The 22,958-nt window shown below is 32.8% G+C and overlaps 1 protein-coding gene across 1 annotated transcript in view; it reads left to right on the forward strand.

Moving 5' to 3' along the window:
• The window catches only part of LOC118743324 (serine-rich adhesin for platelets), a gene marked incomplete in the record, with an annotated part of 111,098 nt that overhangs the window by 72,619 nt on the left and 15,521 nt on the right, over nt 1–22,958 (forward strand). The window contains 6 exon segments of the mRNA XM_036475921.1: nt 8,195–8,296; nt 8,464–8,613; nt 8,900–9,019; nt 10,959–11,053; nt 20,261–20,352; nt 21,563–21,755. Coding sequence (XP_036331814.1) covers nt 8,195–8,296; nt 8,464–8,613; nt 8,900–9,019; nt 10,959–11,053; nt 20,261–20,352; nt 21,563–21,755 — 752 coding nt within the window.

Consider the following 22,958-nt stretch of genomic DNA (forward strand, 5'->3'; position numbering starts at 1 on the left):
AATAAAAATGCGCAAACCTCAATCAGCTTTTGCTGAAATGTATGAAAACGAAAAATAAGTGTTGTTAAGAAATCACAAAAAATATTCGCCGGCAAATTGAAATTCCAAAATTAAGAAGTCATTAAGTGCAGCAAATGCGAATTTAAAAATTCCATAGACACAAAACGAAAGCGTTGACCATTTTTTTAATTAAGCTGTTAAAGGAGAATTTTGGCACGAAATAAATATTTCGACACTTTCTTATTAAAGCAATTTCAATATCAAGAGCAAAGTTCAATAAAAACGGCATTAAGGTGGTGGGGTTTTGTTTTGAAAAGTGTTTTTGTTCATTTTTTTTTTTAATTTTTGCAAATGTAAATATTTGTGTGCTGTTCATACATACATACATATTTGTGTATATATTCATAACTGCTGATACCAGCTGTTCATGTTTTTTGCGTGTTTTTGTAACCGAAATAATTACAAAACAGAATTAAACTTAAACAATAAAAAATCGAGCAAAAAATTAATAGACTTAATTCGCAGAATCATTCCGGTATAAACGCATCGTCTAAACAGCTGCTAAGCAAACAAACACAAGCTTTTATTGCCAATGAAGATAGAGAAAACGAAAATTTTTACGCCTGAAAAAAAAATGTAAAACTGCCGCTGCTCCATACGCGGGGTGACGTAAGCTGCACAGGTAAACAGTCAAAAGGAAGTCATTAAATATTTGCAAACAATAGAATAGTATTCTTTGAAATGCGGCAGCAAAAAAGTTCTTAAGAAAAAAGCCTAAAATTTAGCGAATTAAATTTAAAGAGTAATGAGTGAGGTAAGCAAAAGGTGGAAGAAATGCGTAAAATTTTAATCCTAAATTTGTTGTATGTATAATGAAGTTTAGAATGGTTTAAGGGGAAGCTAATTAGATATTTTCTATCAGTTTAAAAGCATTTTGGTGAGTTATAAATCCTCTATATATATATATTAGGGTGGTCCCTAAAATATCAACATTTAAATTTTGTATGGAGTACCACTTAAAGATATCCACAAAAGTTTCAAAATTTTAAATTAATTTTATAAGGGTTTAAAAATTTATTTTTTTTTAATCACAAAAGTTTGAGAAAAGCTTAACTATATGAGGTACAAAATAAATTTTTAAGGGTGTTACCAGGAATTGAAAACATAAGTGAAGTTTAATAAGTTTGACATATTATTGAAAATTATTCAACTAAATTCATAAACTTGTTGAGCTATAACTAAGCTCGGTAAAAATTTTTGTATAATTTTTGCGATTAAAAAAATTAAACCCCTACTTTTTTAATTTTGAAATTTTCATTGATCTTTTTATTTACATACAAGAACATATGTATGTACATTTCCCGCTCAATTGGCGCTGCATTGAATTTCACAAAATTCACCACACGTACATAAGTTAGCAAAAATTTACTACATTTGGAATTATGAAACGCAATTTTTGGGTGTTTCGTCCTTTTTCCGCTGGTGAAATGTTAATGCTGTTGATTTAATGAAATATTAAACTTTTAGTTATATATTTATGTTTGTTTTTATTGTATTTATTTTATATACATACATATGTGCATATATTGCAAATGTGCTGCGTAAAATATTAATGATGAACGCACGCAAATACCAATTTATTATGGTTCACGTATAAGCTCATTCCAATGAATGATTTTTACTGCCACAAATGGCATTATTTGACTTTTGAAGTGTCCAAAATACTATACACACCAAAAAATTTTGGATTCACATCTGCATGAATTTGTGTGGTTCTTTAATGTTCTTCGTTAGCTAATAAAGTATTAGAGGTTATTTACAAATGTACGTATGTATTGTAAAATCCAGCCATATGCCAAATGGTGGATAATAATCTCTAAATTGCATTTGTATTATTGTCGAGATAATCAATTTTATGCAGCCGCTCTTTGTTTAGGTCTTTTTTGACTTATGCTACAGAGTATACTCGTGCTAAGTATGATACATATTTTGCATATGTATGTTTCAAGCCCTAACTGAGGGAATAGCAAAAACGAAATTTTTTTATATTTAAATTTTCATGCAGAAGTGATTTTAGAGCATCTAGATGCGATTAGGGCTCAATATAAATAATTTAATCCTGTATATATATGTAGATATGTATGTATGTATATGTATATACAAATCACGCGTCTCAACATTTTTACACGCTAATCTAAGATATCTTTTATTGTAATGGATGGTTAAATTAAACGATTCATTTCTTTGTATTAAATATAAGTCTGTAATTTTGTTACTCATACGCCATGTATGCCCGATCATATCTTCAATACCTTCAGAGTAGGCCCTGCATGCTCAATAAGTCACTAAACAGGTTATACAATTTTTATATTTATATCGCAAAAACTTATATCTGAACAGTTTTAAAGAGTGCCGATCTTGACGATTTTCCAAGTAGACCTTTTGTGTTTAAGTTTAGTATGCAGTTTTCAACAAAAGTTAAAAATTCATAAAAATTACGTTCAAGCAACGGAAAACAGTTTGTTTTCTATTAATATTTCTTAAATGAGTTTACAGTTCTTAAGAAAAAAAGTTTCTGACAACTACTATACTAATTTATAAAGTCGAAAAAATCAGTTTATTAAATAATTTAGCAAAGCAGAGCAAGCAAGCTATGGTTGTAAAAGCTCCCTTGAGAAAACTGAAAATTGTCAAAAGACCTTAAGTGTCCTTGTATGCAAACAACTAGAAAACTAACAACTTTGAAAGAGCAAAAAGCGCTTAAAACTACGATGTTTTTTCGCACTATCTTTGTAAGTATGTGTGCAACTACTTACAAATTTCTCAACAGCTACTTAAGAGAGTAAAGCTGCCAAAAATGCAACCAATTCAAGTGTACTTTGGAAAACAAAGTGTTTGCTGGCGCATTGTGTTACAAATAATGCGAAAATTTCATAAAAATTACACAAATGCGCTTTTCATTAAGATTCGTGCTTATGTATGTAGATAGACAAATATGTACGAGTATGCCATAAGTATAGCGCGGTAGTGTAGCGCAAAGAAAATAAGCGGAAAGCAACGGCATTTAATTACAAGAGCGCGAAACTGGTAAGTTATAGTGCTGATCTAATCTGAAGACCTTTGCTACCACATTTCCAAAATAATATGTAGAATTTTAACAAAATTATATTCAAATTGTGATTGAAGAAACCTTTGCTACAAAAAAAATATGTATTCGCTTCATTATTTATAAAAAGTGGTTAAATTTTAACCTAATTTCGGCCTAATTTCATCTAGCTAAAAACTAGTAACAAATAATATACAGCTTCCTGCTTGTAGGGAGGCCACACCATTCGCTGTTCGCATGTTTTTGAACTCACGCACCGAGTAGCTAACTGTTCGAATGAATAGCATTGAATTGTTAGTGAAACTTGTTGAAAAGTTTGCCAAAAGTTGTGCAAAGTCTGTTTGCCGGCATTTAATAGATTTCCCTTTTACGTGTACTTTTATATTGTTTTTGCTTTGGACCGTTGACAATATTTGCGCGCGAAATGTTTTCGCAAATATACCCGCATAAGTGAGGGAGCTGTTGCAATGTCGGAAAAGCTACAAATCAATAAAATAAAAATGTATGTGTATTCATCTAAATGCGTACATGACTCGTCCGCCAAAAAAAACTCCTTAATAAACCGGTTTTCCATACAGAATCAAGTAAGTGTACGAGGTGTACGTGGTAACGAGACATTTACGCGCTTAGATGAATTACCCTAGTATTTTACTTACATTGCCTTTACCGTAGATAGTTCTTTGTATTAGTTTAAAATATTTTATACTTATTTCTTTGAGAATTTTTCTTCTTTCCTTAAATAATTCAGTAAAATTTTTGTTTTTGTCATGCCAATATAATATTTTTTTACTCACCTCCCTACGGTTTCTATGGTATACTTATCTATGTATTAAGTATGTAGAAGTTTTAAGCAGCTATGCTTGTTTCTTTGTTGATTTGTTATGTGGGTACAATTCACTACGCATTTACATTTAAAAATATTAATTTATGCACATCGACACCTGTTGAGCATACATTTTATGCAATGCTGCGCAATTTGTATGCCTGTCCTTGCGTTTGGCTTGAAAGTGTAAAGCCATAACAATATTTGCTTTAATTAGCATTTCTATTGCCTTTAATGAGAACTTGGATAAGTTTTTTACATACTCATACATGAGGGAATATTTTATTTGGCGGCGTCTGATGAGGGTAGCAGATATATATAAAGCTTAGAATCCAGCTCTCAAGAAAAATCACAAGAGATATTTTTCATTATTTCTGTTGCTGAAAACGCACTTAGATTTTGTTGTTTTTTTTTTTAGAAAGAAATATGTGAGTTGCAAACTGATTTAGCAAACTTTAACAGATGAGAATTTTTTTTCCAACAACAGTGGAGAGATTGACACACTTCTTTAGGAGACTCGGTCAAAACTTTTAGAGAGTTGTGGGAGTGGTAGCTCGAATGCCTTTATCTTTTACTTGCAATGCAAACGGGTTTTAATCATTGGTATTTGTTTCTTGTTTCACCTAAACTAGTGTCGTGGATAACAGTTAGGTGGCACTAAAATCAAGGGAGAGTGTTCGTACCTCTTCGAAAATACTTTACAGAATATAAGTTCGGGCTCAACTCTTTTCCAAACTGTAAAAAGTTTGAATTCATGTGGATACGAGGTCAATGGCGTTCTCAAGATAACAAATAAGCTGTCGAATTGGTGAACTGTGGGTCATTTGACCGAGTATCTACTTGAAAACTCTATCCAGCCTACAAGAAATTCAACCGATTTAGTCCAAAATTTCCATAGTGGAGCCAAAGAATTTTGTAGTTAATTTTGATCAAATTTTTCACAAAAAAATTAATATTCCAAAGTCAAAAAAAAAATGAATTCTTTACTAATTTTGAAATTGCTTCTAAAATCTAAAAAACCTAAAACTCATGTAGTTAAAATAGTAAAAAATGCGACTTCTCTCTCTCTTTCTGTTAAGGACAGTTTGCGGATATTAGCAGGAAAAATTCAGAAAGGTTTAAGACTAAACATAGAAAACAAATAAAATCTAAGCAAAAGGCGAAGTTAACAGCTATTAGTTCCAAAATGATTCGTATTTTAAAACAATTCTTAAATTTGTAAAACAATTAGTTCCACAGAAAGCTGGACCTTTCGTGGAAATATGGTGATCCACTTCACAAGTTTTTACTCAATACTTTTAATGCTTAATCAAAGGCGTTCTTTAAGAAGATATGCATCATTATGTCACCTATAGGCATTGAAGAAAGTAAAACACAGGTGCATACATATATAGTATGTATGTACATAAAGGAGGGGATTAGAAAAAGTAACTCAACCAAGTATTCCGATAATGCTTTTCTAACATTCAAAATGATTTTCAAGCTAAAATTTTCTGTGTTGTTTTTTATAAAAATTCTGTTCTTGCTTTCAAAACCAATAAATCGAAATTTCAGAATTTATACAAAATTTAGAAAACTGCAAAAAAAATGTTTTATTAATTGCATAATGTTATATGTATAAATATTTAAACTTCGATTTATGTGGTTTCTTTTAAAGCACGAACAATATTGATTGAGTTACTGTATTATATTAATGGTGAACTGCAGGCTAATATTTAAGATCTATTAAAAAGTATGTACAAATATTACCCAAGTAATTAAATATTAGCACATCTATCACACTCTATACTTTATAAACCTCCACAAGTCACTGGAAATTCCGAAACATTGCATTGCACTTGCGTGCAACGAACACATTTTTCAACACGCAGACAAACACAACAACTAATATTAAAATCGCTACACATTCTATGGTAAAACGGCTATAAACGGAGATAAATATCTGACAAAATGCACGAGAATTTGCCCTCGTCGGAGTTGGCAGCAAGGACTCGCCACTACTACTAAATACGACTACTAAATACGAGTAATTGCCCGCCTAATCAAGCGTGTTGAAGCACACAGAATGAGGAGTTAAGTTGAGAAAAAGTTACACCCATTGCTCCTTGATGCCTGTACTGACTTGCGTGCCTTACGACCATTTACTAAGTAAATACTAATGTATGCAGACGCTTAAGGCTAAGATCGGGTGGACAAGAACATTGAAGAACGTTGCCTTGCTAGTTTAGCAATGAAAAGGCCAAGAGTTTTGCACATTTGCAACTATTAAAATGTAGTTACATTACAAGCAGAGCGTTGGTGAGAAAATTGCAACAAAGGAGTTTAACGTTTATATGATTAGTACTTACTTAAGGCAAATTAGTTGGACTTAAATTACATAAACTCAGTGCTCAGACGTTGAAGGTGATTTAGGCAATGACCTAGTAATTGTTTGGGCCGAAAGCGATTGTAGTAAGGAACATCGTGGAAGAACTTTGTTGCACAACTGCCAAAGGCGATAATAAATAGAACTGATAGTTGCCTAAACTGGGTCAATTGAAAAGTTTTTATTACAACTTTTTAAACCTTATGCTACATACATGAATATGCCCCAGAGTAACATTTTAAAGTTTGGTGGCATATTTAATTTTTCAAAGGACGCAAAACTTTTTGAAAAAATTTAATTTTTTTGATAAATTCAGGTATATTTTTTATAAGAGAAAATAGGGAGAATCGCTTGAAAGACTTATTATGATTGCTTTCTTTACTTCTCACCAACCCTAATTAAAAGTATATCGGTTCAAAAGTTGAAATGTACCCGAGAAAATAAGAGAAGTCTGGAATAATCTCGAAAACGAAATTCCGAAAAATTGCCGGGGGCCCCCAGTAGAGATGGGCGCGAGATATCGGGACCTGCGGGAGCCACGGTACTGGTTTCCAATCTGTCGGGATGAGCGATATCGGGAAGGTCTGTAAAAATTAAGCGGGCGACCAAGACCAAAATCCTTTCCCGACACTCTCGCTGAAACCGCAATTTCCCTAAATTCAGAAAATCTTCCTTAAAAACGTTGTATGAAATATGCACTGTTTATGTTTTATTGAGACGAAAACGAACAGCAAAGTTAAACAAAATAATCGGAAGATGCCAGATCTTTCATTATTTTATTTTCTTTTTTTAATTAATTTGAACGGCATGTGAATTTTTCTTAGTGATAGATTTTGGGACCCGCGGTACACTTCCAAAACATTAAAAATGTTGGAATCGTGATGAAATATTTAATCCCGTTCACATCTTTAGTCCCCAGTGATCCCTTAAAAGGCCCTGAAAACCATTTTTTTGCTAAAAATATTATGAGTAAAAGTTTTTCAAGTAAAGAGTGTTATTAATTTTTAAGCAACGAACACATTAAGACTTAAACCATTAGACATTGAAATTTCCAAAAATAATTTCGAAAACTCCTGACAAGTCCTGAATGTGTTGCACATTCGTAAGAAACATCTCTCAAGCTATCGAAAATCTTCCTAAAAATACTTAAAATATCCCGAAAAAATTTCTATCAGTCTAAATTTTTTTCAATTGATGTCCAGTGGAAATTCGGCATTATGGCTCGACACCCTTTTAAAAGTAGGGCAAAAATTCTGTCACTGTTTTCTTTAAACTTTTGGTCACATACTCTACTCTGGTGATGACTGCTGATTTTTATTATTGCAAAGCTAAAAAACAAAAGCTTATGCTGGATTTCCACTGTGATTTAAATGAAACAAATTTACTTACAAAGCTCGATATTAAAAAATACCGGCCTCACAACTAATGCTGTTGTGGTTTCTACAAAAATTGTTACCATCTCATCGCCCTCTTCTTAGTGTTGGTGCGTAGAGAGCAAAGAGAAGGTTGCATTTTTCGGTAGAAACCGAAATCGGAATAATATAAAAATAGTTATAAAGTTCGTTTCTACGTGGCATTTTTTGAATGGCACACATTTTCCATCATTTCTAGGCCTAGTGGAAATCCGACATTAAAGAAAAGTCCTACATTACTAAAAATAAAACGATATGTGCTGGTATTTTGTAAGATAAAGTTTAGAAGTGCAAAAATGTTTATCAATCACTCCCAAATACCTATCTAAATAATTAACAGCCTTAATGTTCAATTAAGCCATAAAGCCACCCAAGTAGACAAACTCAAGCGACCATTAGCAAATGACTAGTAATAAAATTTACCAAAACACTCGACCAACACTAATCATTTACTTATTCATTTCATCGTACTTATCTTGTCATTGCAGTTATGGTTCACCGCATCATAGCCGCTCACAGTCGGTAAAAACACCAGGCAGCCGTGCGTCAGGACGCCCCAATCAGCTATGTCTGCCACAACAACGTTCACGGTAAGTTAAACACTGTTGTCTCGACAATTGTCATCGACATCGTCATTGTTTGTTTATGTGTACAGTGGAAAATTTACATTTTTTCGTCATTTTATTGACATACTTTAGTCAGGCGGCGTTTATATTTATTTACATTTTTTACCTTGCCTTATACTTATCACCAACAGCGTCGCTTCAATGCCAAATACCGGCGTCGAGGAGGAGTACTATAGACTGAGACATTTTTCCATCACAGGCAAAGGTGTTGTTAATCGTGGAGATTCTTTGAAGAGTCGACGCAGTCGTTCGAACAACAGTGTGGCGAGCTCAAATTCTAGGTAAGCAGCATTTTTCTGGTTTTTTTTTTTTTTTTGCATTTGATGGATGAGACATATTAGCAATAAGGTTTTGGTACATAAAAACGGACGGAGGGTATGATGTGGCATCTGCTATTACTGAACTGTGCTTGAAGCAAATTTGTTGTTATTTTTCGGTCGCGACACTACACTTTGCATCGCAAAATATAAACATTACGCAGTTAATTTAGTTGTTTTCGATGATCATCATTGATTAGTTTTTTCTTTTTGTTTTTATTCCTCTACAATTCTTCTTTGGCGTGCACAGCACGGAGCACTTGACTGCCGCACAATTACCAGCCCCAAATTCGGCTCGCACATCAGCCACCTGCAGTTTGGCGTCCAGCCGTGAGAGCAGCACATCAAATCCAGGCAGTGGACCATACAGGTGAGTTCTTTTATCTTTATTTTTATTATATATAATTTTTTTTTTTTGCTTTTAAATAGAAGTGGTACTTAAACATACTACACCGTTATTAAAGTAAATATGTACAGGTGCTGCTGCTAGTCTTTAAGTATGTGCGAACAAATTTACTTAAAGGCGATTCAGAGAGATTTTCTTAATTTGTTGTATGAATACTCGTATTAGAGGCACGTATGGAATGTAAGGCTTTTCATACAACCTAGGTATCAATTCGATAGTTTAGGTGAGGAAAACATCAATTTTCAGCTCTTTGATAATGCCGCTATGCTTATATATTTTCTACGCACTGGACATTTGGCCGACTCAGCGAAAACTATACAGAAACCGGTTTTATCGAAAGAACTCTATTAGTCCAAAGTTTGGGTATCATCCAATGACTCGAAAACGATAAATAGTAGCAATATCAGGGGCTTCGATCCCAATGGTAGGAATTATGATACCCATCTAAAGATTTAGTTTTGATTGTTTTCTCAACGCTCGGCAGGCAATAACAAGCCTCCGAGTGTATTTCTTTGTACCATTAAAAGCTTTTCATAAAAACCAACTGTCAGAAGCGACTTAAAACTGTAGGTGCCTCCATTTTAATGAAGAGGTGCCTTCCATGTTAGGCCAAAAGAAGTAGTTATACGGGTTATCACCAATAGCTAATGCAGCAATGTTTGCAATTAATTAAGATCCCGAGAGTACATTGAGGCGCACGAATCTTACAGCTAACCTGCTTGGATTTTGGGGCTTACATTTTATTCAGAAGGCTGACTGAGTGACTGACAGTAAATGGTGTCGCGCCAAGACAGAAACTGGCAACTGGCCCAAATCTACTTTCAGAAGAAACACCTGACGTTAGTACCGTGAAGATCGTAGTTGGGTCTAAGTCTCACATTGGCGGGTTTGAGAGTTTCGTCCTCATAAAAAAAGCCTCTAAAGCTTTCTGCATATTCCCGATGGCTCGTCAATGCACATATGTATCCAATATACACCTCCTGCATTACTCACATAACTATATGTATATATGTAGGTATATGGACAATTTTTCAATAACGTCATCGATGACACTATCGATAAATATATTGGAAATAAAAGGTTGACGCTAACGGTAAATGCACCGTTTATAATGTCGATAAATGTTAAAAGGATGATGTCGACATACATACGTATTTATCGAAAATTACTTATGTATATCGATAAGTTTTCCGATAACGGTACTCTTAAACATTGACGTGTAGTCAATTATGCAGATCAAAAAATATATATTCGATTTTTACGAAACTGGATATTCTATCATTATAAATAAACTATATGTCGAAAAATGGGCGATTTTAGTAATTAATGTTATTGAAACTCGGGAAAAATAAAATATCCATAAATGTTGAAGGGGCGATATCGATACATTTGTTGACAGTTATAACGAATGGGAACTCAACGCAATGAAAAAATTCAAAAAACTGATTTTTTTTTATCAAATTTGCCTTTTGCAAGAATAACAATTTACGGTTTAATGAAATACCTACTGTAAGGTCTTTAGTTATGTAGATGAAAATACTTTTTTAGTTTTATCATGCCCTTAGACTCACTTTATTTCATATCTATAGGTAAACTATTTGTTTTTATCTCAGCAACATGTAAGGATTTTTTTTTTAGAAAATAATTAAGGCATTTTATTCTTATAAGACATTCGAAAATTCCGAAATTTATTTTGATTGACCCGCTTATTTTATAAGACAGAAAAACTTTACCAAAAGCCCTTACAAATTATGTTTACAAAAAATATTCAAACGTTTTTTAGAAGTTTATGATTTTACCTCTATGTAGTTATAACTAACAATGTCAGATAAACAAAATATGAGACTTAAATATTATAAACTTCAACATAACTTTCAATATTTTCTCTCTTTGTCGCGCACAGAGTCCTGATGCTCGGCGGCCCAGCAGTGGGCAAAAGCTCTTTGGTCTCTCAATTTATGACTTCAGAGTATTTACATGCCTACGATACAAGTATTGGTGAGTACACAAATCAATTTGCATTAGAATGGCATCTAGGAAATAGGATATACATAAAAATCTCGCGAAAAAACTTAGTTAAATACTAAACAATAAAGCATTAAAAACAAAATTTAAAATTCTTCCCTTTCCCTTTTAAATGTATCCATCCGCGCATTTGTTGTTGTTTTTTTTTTGTACACGCTGCTTACGTAAAATTTTTCACTCAAATTCGAAACAACTTTATGATTTAACTAACTTTCGCTTCGTTTGCTGTTATTTAATTAGATTTCAGTCCACTTTATTTGCCGGCGCTTTTAGTATTCATTTAGTGTTCATTTCCCTATGTGTAATTGTCTCTGCTTCTCTCTGTCTGTGTCTGTCCGCTTTTACTGTCTCTTTATCAATTGATTGGTTTTAATTTTCATTTGAAAAGTCGACATACATACATACATACTCATTCTAAATTTTATGTGTGTGTGTGTGTGTGTGTACGAGTAAGTCTAAGTACGTTTGTCCATCGGAATCTATCATTGAGACTTCTTTCAGCGCTCATAGCCTCAATCAATATCATTAAAGTCATTTCACAATCAGCAGAGTAATCAAAACCGCTTAACCACTCTATACTTACTACATACAGTCAAAGTCATCAGCTTCACTTCTACCGCCTCACTTTCATCATACTTTACTTTCAACCGCACTATCGACCGTCCGACATTACACGCTGTGTCCTCAGTTCTTTCTTTTTTCATTCACTCTTTTGTGTTTCGTATGTACATATTCCTAGCTAGGTGGACCCATCATGCCTTCATTAAAATTTAATTCAATTTTCAAGTTTAGTGCTTTTGCGGATTCACGCTTTTAAATTTGCTTACGCTCGTACTTTGCTAAATTTTTAATAATTTTTTTTTTTCATAATTGATTTTTATTGAATTTTGCTGCTTTCAGCTTTAATTTTATCCTTAGTTTATTTTTTGTGTTTTGCTGTTCATGTTTCTACTTCAAAGCACACGCCTGTGGAACCATAAAAATTTCCGAAATTTATTTCCATGGCAGTTATGCAACATGCCACTGGCTATGCAATTTTTCAATATTATTTGATTTTACACGCTCAGGTTTGGATAGAGCTGTTTTCGCTGCAACAAAAGTTACCACTACAAATGCATATGCATTAGGGTGGCCCAAAAATGCATGTGAAAAAGTTAAGTCGGAATTGCAATGCTCTCCCCCCCTAATATTATTCTATATCGAAAAAATATACCTTTATTTTTTTGTTTTGAAATCAAATAATATTAAGAGGTCGCTCAAAGCGCTCAAAGATTTCCATGTAATTTATATTGAGGGAAAAAATGCTTTTCGTAGAAATGGCATAGAATTCTTAAAAATGAATATTTTTCTATCGGAAAACTATGTTTATCTGCAAGAGATTCCCATTAATAATACCCAATTGTTTATTTAACCATTTTTTCATCGCAACTATAATTTATAGGTCCGCCAAAAACCCACAAAAACCCCGATAATTGCCAATAAAATCAATAAAAAATCCTTAGTATTGAAAAATGGTTAAATAAACAATTGTGTGTTAATATTGAAAGTCTCCTGAAGAGAACCAGAGCTTTCCGATCGAAAAATATTGGTTTTAAAGAATTCTAAACCATTTCTACGAAAAGTTGTTTTTCTCCCATATAAAAATATTTGGAAAGCTTTGAGCGCTTTGAGCGACCTCTAGATATTTCTTGATTTCAAAATAAAAAATAGCGGTATACTTTTTTCAATATAGAACAATCCTAGGGAGTGAGAGCATTACAATTCCGATTTTACTGTTTTTGGACCACCCCAATATGCATACTGCACATGTGGAAATTCATGATGCACTCAAAGGCACTTGGCGAACAAAAAAATAACTGAAGCGGGTTTTTATTTGAGCTATAGCTTTTCAGAAGTTAGGCGAATACTGTTTTGAGTCTGAAAATGAAGTGATGAAAGAAACATTGCAGAGCTACAAATCAGCGCCGTTTTTAGAGTTCCGGAGGTTCTAGAGGCTCACTAATGCACTCAAAATACATACATATTTCTGTGGAAGGAAGGCATTCGTTTACGTAGAGTTTCATACGTTAACTCACTTCCGAAGCTTAGCAGCATTAAAAGTATGATGCTCAGATAGTTTAAGTGAAGTTAGATTGAGGAGGCTACCACTTATATAATTACGGGATGGTGCTTAGTGATACCACGAAAAAACTGAACGTAGAATTTCCAGTGCGACTAATTCCAACGCCTGAGAGCTCGCGTAGTTAGCCAAGAAGTGCGAGTCAAATGTTTCCATTTTTGAATGGAGCATTGTGTCTTCAGCATCTTAAAAGGTTTATTTGGTAATTTTCCGTAAAAGTTTGACCCAATAGCCATTAAAGCCGTTTGGACTGGAATGCTTGCCATAAATTAATATACAATTTTTGTAGTTGGAAATATTAACTTAAAGTGCCCAGTTGCTGTTCAAAGTTCTAACTAGAGTGGCGACTACGCAAAAAAACATTAAAAAATTATTTTTCATTGAATCGTTTCTCACTTTGCTTATTTTCGCACATTGAATTCTTCCTAACTCTCATGCAATCCATCATCGCGCTCGCTAACACCGCTAACTGCCTCAAAACGTTATTATTTTCATGCGCAATAACCTACAGATGGCTTGACATAAAAATTTACCTACTCGTGTACGTACGCGTTCTATGCCAGACGTTGCACTAAAATTGCTGGAAAACAGCTGAAACCAACAGTTAGTCAGCGATTCATTGTTTGTTGGCTGTAGCGACTTCATGTCCGTTGTGTCAGTCAATGCTGTGCGTCTGGTGAACTTTCACAAGCAGAATTATAAACAAGCCTTAATAACTCACCATGTTCACTAAATAATTTGTTTATATTCTACTATGCGTGTGTACATATGTCTTATATTAGTTGTAATTTGTTTATACTTTTCTGTTTTAGTTTTATTTTTTATTTTTGTTGTTGCTTCAAAGCAATCTGTTCTACTTAAATTTATGTTGCGCGAATCATTCAAATTCAAGTAAACTAAGTGAATTCTCCGTAATTTTGCTAATCCACATTTATTTAGCGAAATTTTTAATATAATTTTGCGTTTGCTTCGAGCTTTCAAATTGATTTGAAATTTTCACTCACCATTTGAATAAGAAGAAATCTGGTGAACAATTGTACTACCAAATAATTAGATATCAAAAATTTGCTAAATTTACATAGACATATAACTACGTAAAAACATACATAAATTACGTAAATTTCCATTTCTTCTTCACAATTGCGTATTTACAAATTCTTCTTCTACTTATTTTTTCGTTTTCTTCTTTTATTTCAACAAAACTGCGTATCTGTCAACACAAATACAAAAAAATTGGTTCGCCATTTGATACAAAACGCAAAAAATAAATCTATTTCAATTTTCATGTGAACTTCCGAATCAACTATATAATAAAATAAAAAACATGCATCCGAATAAAAAAAAAATTGAAAAATAACTGTAAAATAAACGTTGCATGTAAAAAATAATATTAAAAATAATCATTTAAATCGAATCTGAAAAAAATTTGATAAATCTAACCCAATCATAAAACGTAAAACAAAAAAAAATAATATTTCTTTTCTTTAATTCGAAAAAAATATAACTAAACTACTTATTTGAAAATAAATTTAAAAACACATAAAAAATGCACCTAAAAATGTATATTTCAATGTTTTTAAAAATTAAAAAAAAATACATGACGTAAAATTTTTTTTATAAATTTGTAAATAAAAAATAATATTTTTTATAAATAAAATAATATTTCAACTAAAACATATAAACGACGCAAAAAAAAATTACATAAAAATTTCATTTAATTTTAACATTTATTACTTTAATTAATTATTTGAATACTACTAAAAATTCATTTTAAAATCATAAAAAAAATATGAAAATTATTAATGTAAATCAAAAAAATTTAAATTAATTGACAAATCAATAAACGATATCCAAACAAAATCTAATCACATATCAAATATTTATTTTATAAATGAAAAAATTAACTATAAACATAAACAAACAAAAATAATATAAATCAAAAACTCATCAAAATTTCAAAACAAAATTGGTTTTGTAAAAATGTATTAAAATTGTTTTACATCGTCATATACTATATCTACTATTTAAAAAATTTAATTTTGAAATAAAAAAAACGTAAACTTTTCCAAAAAAAAATACTTAACCACTAAATAAATACTAAAACGGTAAAAACTATTAATCCTAAAACTGATATTCATTTCAAAAATTACCCAAAAAATTTAATTGAAAAATTAAAAAAACTTTTGGACAAATTAACTAATTTTTAAAATAAAATAAAAAAATAATACACAAAAACTATATTACGAAATATTTAAAAAAATCAATAAAACATATTAAAACAAAAACTGGCAACTAAAATATGAAAATAATAAATTAAAACTTGCCCCATGTAAACAAATTTATAAAACAAAAATAAAAAATCAACTCTCTTATTAAATTACAATATTTACAAATGTATACAGATTTAAATCAGCCACCATTTTCCGCAACTCTAGCAGGCCAATGCGAAATACGTATAGAAATCGAAAAACCCGCTGACGGTAAAGCAATTTACGCTTAACAAAATTTGCATATTAACATATATTTTCTCTTTAACATTTCAAGTAAAATTTTCAATATTCGCTTAATCTGATCAGAGCTAAAATTTCATTATTCAAACAAATTTTGCTATACGAGTATTTTAAATTTTGAATTTTCATATTTGCTACTGTTGTTTGAAAACTAAATAAATGCACACCAAACCAACGACACATGCACACACTTAGTGCAACTATCCAAATCAGAGCACTCACACAGCCAAACACAGAAACCCGCAAGCAAACATCCGTCCGCCCACAGTTACGCGCAGTTAGCAAGCAAATTAAAGACGCACTGAAAATGCACAAAAACACACACAAACACATACACACACACGCATACGCACAGGTAAAATGGTTATCCAAAACAAGAAGCACAACTTTCTTTTTAAGTGGCCTCCATTGAACCGTTACTTACAAAGTACTATGAAGTCCTCTTATGACACCTGTCTCCTTTACCACGCACACGCACACACTCGCACACAGCATACGAATGTCCGTCCTGCAAAACTTTTCTGCCACACAAATCTGCAGAGGTGTGTTTGCTACCATCCAAATAAATATACATATGTATGTACATACATACATGCATGTGTATATTTGTCTAGTTTTGCTATTGCCACACATGCATATACTACTTCTGCTGTGATAGTTTCTCACAAGATTTACTTATTCCTTTAGAAATGTAATGATAACTTCGAATGCCAAACTTACGCACTGAAATTTGTCAGCCATTTAGTCTTCAAAGTTCCTTTTGCTCGCCTCGTTCTCCCCTCCTTTGCAAGTACATTTGTATGCATACGTTAATAACTTTCTTCATTTGATAAGTAAGTACATAACCCCACTTTAACTTATTTGCAACGAAACTCATTCAAAATAATATGCCCACACTCAGTTTGCTGTTACAACTTGTATTTAATTTCATCCTCCCTGCCGCATTGCCAGCTTAACTAATTAAAAACAGAAAACTGTTTTGCTTATCTTCATTAGAAGAGACGCTCAAAACAACTTTCCCCCTGATAAGTAGTGTAAATCATTTGCACAAATGCTCACTTGCATTTGCAACCCTTTTCAGGCAGGATATTTACTTAAATCCTTCTACGTAGAAATTAAAAATACCTACACACGTACGCTTCCGTGCGCATATGTGTAATCATGTATGTAGTACATATGTATGTTTTTTGCACAAGGATGTGAATGTACATATCGTACCTTAAATTAAAAACCGTCACAACTTAAATTTTTTTATTTTTTTGCATAAAACCGTGCCAGACCATATGGCTATGGTCCGCCAAAAATTTCTGCTTCATCACCATCTTCTTTAAATGGAAAAATACTAGTATTAAGGACCGGTTGTTCAATGTCTGGTTATCACCACCTCCCAGTTAAACATCATTATCGACGATTTTGACGTCATGCATATAACAAGTGATCGACAAAGCAGTCGTTGCATTTAAACGGAGCTTCTACCTGCGATTTATATTAACCGAACATTGAACAACCGACCCAAAGAGACTGGTTTAGTAACTATAACCAAATCATGTGTTGAGAGAAATATATTTAGCTGACTTTTTTCTGAGTCTACCAGGATTCCATGATTTTATAGCATAGTATGATGTGTTCGTTCTTCAGCTCCGGAATCATAAAGGGCTCATTGGCATAGACCATACTTTCCGCGTAGTCCCAGAGAAAGAAATCCAATTGTGTCAAATCCCAAGATTCGTTGGCCCTTTGCCGTCGGTGTTTCGTCAGATAATGCATCCTGGGAACTCGATTCGCAATAGGGCCACTGTTTCGTGCGCTGTGTGGCAAGTGGCATAGTCCTCTTAAAACCACATCTTGACCAAGTCCGTATCATTTAATTCAGACTATACAGATACCCCGGAGTCACCCTAAATGTATGAAATATCTTACCAAAACTTTAAAGCCACTTTTCATGAATTTTCTGATTTTCCGAAATGTTAAGTTTTTCCAGGAAATTAGCGATGCGAATGTACATATTTCTGCATCAAATATATTGCCTCCCAACGCCCCCCGCCACCCAACTACATACATACACTCATATGTTGGTCATTATTTTTCTCCATCCATTTTCCAAATTTAATTCGTACTTTGCTCTAAATGACTTGAAAGTTTGCTGCTGTTGCGACCATAATTGAATTTTGCCACTTTCACTTAAAAAGATCCTGTATAATCTCCGTTTTTGCGGTTTCTTTGTATTTTGCTTATTTTTCCTCTTCTATTTTTGCTATGCGGTTTTTTTGTGGTTTTTTGTTCTATAAAGTGGCAAGTTTTCATGACCAATGCACGAGTAAAAAAAAAATTACTTGTCAATAGAAGACATCCTTCCGCATAAATTGTGTTGGTGGGAGAAATTTCAGACATACCAAATTTCGTAACTGTTACTAGAAAAAGATTTCCATCACCTTAATTTAAACCAGACAAAGTGGAGGGAAGCGATGTTAAGAATGTGTTTATTCCACTTTTAAGGTCTTTGACTTTGTGATGAACCTCCGTAATAATAGTCGGGGACTAGAAATGTAGGAGTGCTATAACATGTTCTCAAGCATGTCAAGCCAAATAGTCAATTATCTCTTTAACTGGCACTCCCGATTGATTTAGCGCACAGAGTAAAACAAGTTCGTTATGTATGTTTTCCAACATAATTTAGTCGAGATTTGCATTGCCGAACTAGTTTGGATGTAGTTAGGATGCTGGCCAATGCATTGTGCGCAGCTTCTTGGCTATAACTACAGACCCGTATGTAAAAGGAGATTTCAAACCAATGGTGAATTTGTGCGTAGGGTATAACAAATAGTTCCCAAATAAAATTGGGATCTTTACGATATGCACAAAACATGGTTTCCCACTTCACTCAACCATGAGTCTGTTATGGGTATTAGTTTTTTTTATGATTACAATAAATATTTATATATTTTCTTTATTTCTCCATTGAACAGTTTGTGGCATTTTTATAGAATTTTCACTTTTTAATACTTTTCATTCACTTTTACATTCATTCTAACCGTAAGTCTCATTGTTTTGATTATTGTTATCATTACCGTTAATTTTTATCTTACTGCAATCGTTATCCCCTTTTCGGCAATTTCATTAAACACTTCATTGATTTCCGAAGCTGATTACGGATGCGAATAATTGTAGTTCGGTTGGTGGCATTCTTGTAGATAAATAAATATTTACGTATTTACCCTTTTGTTAGGAATACAATTTTAATGCCCTAAAGTAGCCTTTTTCACAAAACATTTTCTCTTTCTTATCTAAAACGAAAATTGGTCTTGAATGTAAATAATTATTATTTTAGTTAGTTTTTTGACACCTTTTTTGCACCCATTTTACAAGGCAACTCTAGCAATAATAGTTAAGCTCTTAGTGCTGCTCATTATGTGGCCTCGGCCTAAGGCAAAAACGTTTGAAACAACGGTACGTTTTTGATATTAGTCACCAGTGTTCCGTTGCTGCCACATTGTTGCCTGTTGTTTCCAAAATTCCTGAGCTGAGCAATTGGTTTTTCTTAAAACTTCAGACTTTTTACTTAAATTTATTTGAATAAATCGAGTAAAAAGTGCGAAATTTTAAGAAAAATCAATGCTTATTTTTTATTTGTACGGCCCAATATCATTGAATTCGCTTAATTTAAATACTTTTCCAACGTAACAACAGATTTATTAAATTATTCCTGGAAAATATAAAAAAATGTTGCAATGAAAGGTAATAAAATATTGTACAGAGTTAAATACAATTACTTCCATATGTACATATGTACATACACAGTAATTCTATATAGAAGGTTTCAAAGTTGCGTATACGCCTAGGAGTATTTCGTTTGAAACAAAATATGCACAGCAAACAAATCGAGGAAAATACGTACATATGTTTGCATATTAAATTATAATTATGTATTTATGACAGTTAAATAGAACATTTCACTCGAATTTCAGTTGAAATTTGAAACGTGCCACTTATATTACCGACGCCGCCTCTAACACTTGATAGCATACCTACCCATGAAAATACCCTTACTACGTTTCCATAGCCATAACTACAGCTCGCAAATATACAAATGTACATGTACATACATATAACCAAAAAATAGCTATAACAGCGCATATTTAGTACGTTTACATTGCATCTAAATATATACATCATCAACCCTACAAAATTTCAGCTCTTTCACCAAACTATCAAGCTGCCCATAATTAGTTCAAAACCAAAAGAGAAGCATACTCGCATACATATCCACATAGCCATCGACTATTTAACGAACTTAAAATGCATGCATACATATTTACTCTTTATCTAATCATCTGTGTTTCATACAATTATTTTTTGCTTGTTTTGTGGCATGAATCAGAAATTCCCCAACTTTCGTTCCTTATTCGCCATATGCATAGTTGTGTAGTAGAGATTCGCATTTATTCTCAGTACAAGTTTTAACGTTTTCAAGTTTTAAAATTCTATACAATTTTATACAAAGTGAATACTTAATATATAATTATTTTTTTTACAAAATTAAATTTTCCACAGATGATGAATCTGGCGAAAAATCTGTCTCAGTATTGTTAAGTGGCGAGGAGTCCGAACTGATTTTCATCGATCACGCTTACACAGAAATGAATGTAAGTATAATACAACACACATACATACTACTAATAAAGAATATGAATAATAGAATGGTGGCAACCCTCGATATAAATTTTAGCAAATTAATTGTGAACCCCCCCTTTCTGCATACTTATATTGCTGCATTCTATGAAACTAACTGGTTTTCCTTATTTGAATTCCTTATATAGGTGGCAACTCTATGGTAAAATATACAAACCTACATACTGTTATTAAAGCTTTCTTTTGAGATTGCACAGTTTTTTTTATAAGCTTCAAAAATAAAAATATGTTCTAGAAAACTATTCCTCAACGCTTTGCCGTTTACATGTGAGCGAAGAGCATTAAGGGAAAAGCACTTTAGTATAGTTTCAATATTTCGACGCTCCTAATTTATGGATGCCAGAAAACTTTAAGCAATGTGAATTTTAAAATTATCCGACTACTTTTAATTGACGCTCACCGTGTGGCCAAAAGAACAAATAAACTCATCAAAAACCAGGCACAGCCGGATGAAATGAAAATGACGGTCACATCCTTTGGCCACTTGATGATGATGATGATGGCTTCACGCACTTAAGCAGTGCAAACAAAAGGGCAAAACACACACACACACACATACATACACAATGTATCTCAAACCACACCACAGCTGGTCGGTCTCATATGCCCTGCAGTGTCTGTCCTTTTAATTCTGTTTGTATGTATGTACATATGTATGTATGTAGGTGTGCGCCTGTGGCTTTCCGGCTGCTTTAACCAACCACACGTCATGCATTTCATTTGAGTGCGTAGTTAACTTCAAACATCGCAGCTGAATTGAATTGTCAGCAAAGCTGCCACTGCTCTTGACCTTTATTCCACACAAAAAGTGCTGATAAGCAAGCGTATGAGATTTAGACATACCATACATGTATGTATATTTGCTTATTGTGGCCTTATTTGGATTTAAATTTGCTTAAAACCATTGAAGCGCATAAGCATTCCCGCCGGGTTTTATGGCGAACACTTTGTTGTCCTTTTAATATATTTTTATCTTATGCTGAATATAAAGAGCTTCTAAACATATATTGTATATATGTATGTATGTGCATAAATATAAATACATAAATCAATTTTCTATGGTCAATTAATTCTATTTCTACTCCTTCTCTATTTTCATGCCTCGCTTTTACTTGGTTTCTTGTAAATGGATTTCGTTTTTGTTTGTCTTGCTGCCTTCAATAGCCTGATGATTGCCTATCCAGTTATGATCCGCACGGTTATTGCGTCATTTATTCAGCTGCCGACCGCAGCAGTTTCACTGTGGCCGAACATGTATTGCAGGTGCTGTGGACAAATCAAAATATCGCGCAAAAGGCTGTCATATTAGTGGCGAATAAGGCCGATTTGGCGAGAAGTCGACTGGTGACATCCGATGGTGAGTAGAGAAATATGAATTTGACAAAAAAAAACTTTTTTTTTTAAATAAACTCATTAAAATGGCATTGTTGAGAGAATGTAGGCTTCAAAAATATCTTAGATATCTATTTAAAGAGTTTTATTCAAAAATTGTGAAACCTATTGCGTGGCACCTCAAACAGTCTTCACTGCACTACTTCCATTTGCATATAAGTAAAAATGATTGCATCCGATTATTTAAGTATTTCCTAAAGCCTCTTTACCTAAGTACTTAATCCCGCAACTTCGATCAACTGCGCATTTACAAGTGTATAAATCGTTAAATTCGTATGATTGATTTTGTTTTATGTTTTTTTTTTCATACTAAATACATAACTGCGCTGTACTGTTTGCCTTCGAAAAGTGGCATAAATGTGATGGAAAAAGCAGTTGCGCAATAAACTGCGCAATTTTGAGCTAAATCACCTAAGATTAAGCTTTTTATTTTCTCTTTTGTGCTTTCTTTCTGTTTTGATTTTATATCTGAATAATAACTTTATGCGCTGTGGTAATTTATATTCTTATTCATCTTCTTTTTCCACATTTTCGTTAGGCCTATGGCTTTGTATACTTATTTGTATTTATTTTAGTTATATTTTCGTTTGTTATTTCCATTCATCTAATGCCACGAGTAGCATCATATCGCGGGCTTAATAATATAGAGAGGTAATTCAAAACTTACGTTTTTGAGATTTCATCATACAATTAATAAGCTTGATAAGAATTATTAAACTCCCCAAAAATGGCGAAAAGCCATATCTTCAGCCAACTTGCCTCAACAGCGCTCGACGTTGACGATAACACTTTCACCATTAGCATTTTTAAAGAAGTAAGGCTCTTCTACCTATTGTCATATACATTAAGCCAAATAGGAGCCTCGTCACTCAATACAATATTTCTATAAGAAACATTGGGTTGACTTAAAGATGGTTTTGTACCCATTGGCCGAACGTATGGCACAATTGATGATCCATCAGCTATAATTCATGCACCAGCTGCATCTTATAAGGTCGTAGGTCGAGATTTTTACCTAAAATTTTCCCAGATAGTGAAGTGAAGGAAATTTCGAAAAAATATATCTACATATATATGTATGTAAGTACATATTTTAGCGCGGATTAATCAAATTTCAAAAAAAAAAAAATTTTGAGCATATTCGAATTCAAAGCAAAAATAGTGAACA

This window comes from Rhagoletis pomonella, unplaced genomic scaffold, assembly GCF_013731165.1.
Source record: "Rhagoletis pomonella isolate Grant_MI unplaced genomic scaffold, Rhpom_1.0 Rhpom_scaffold_00007, whole genome shotgun sequence".
Classification (NCBI taxonomy): Eukaryota; Metazoa; Arthropoda; class Insecta; order Diptera; family Tephritidae; genus Rhagoletis; species Rhagoletis pomonella.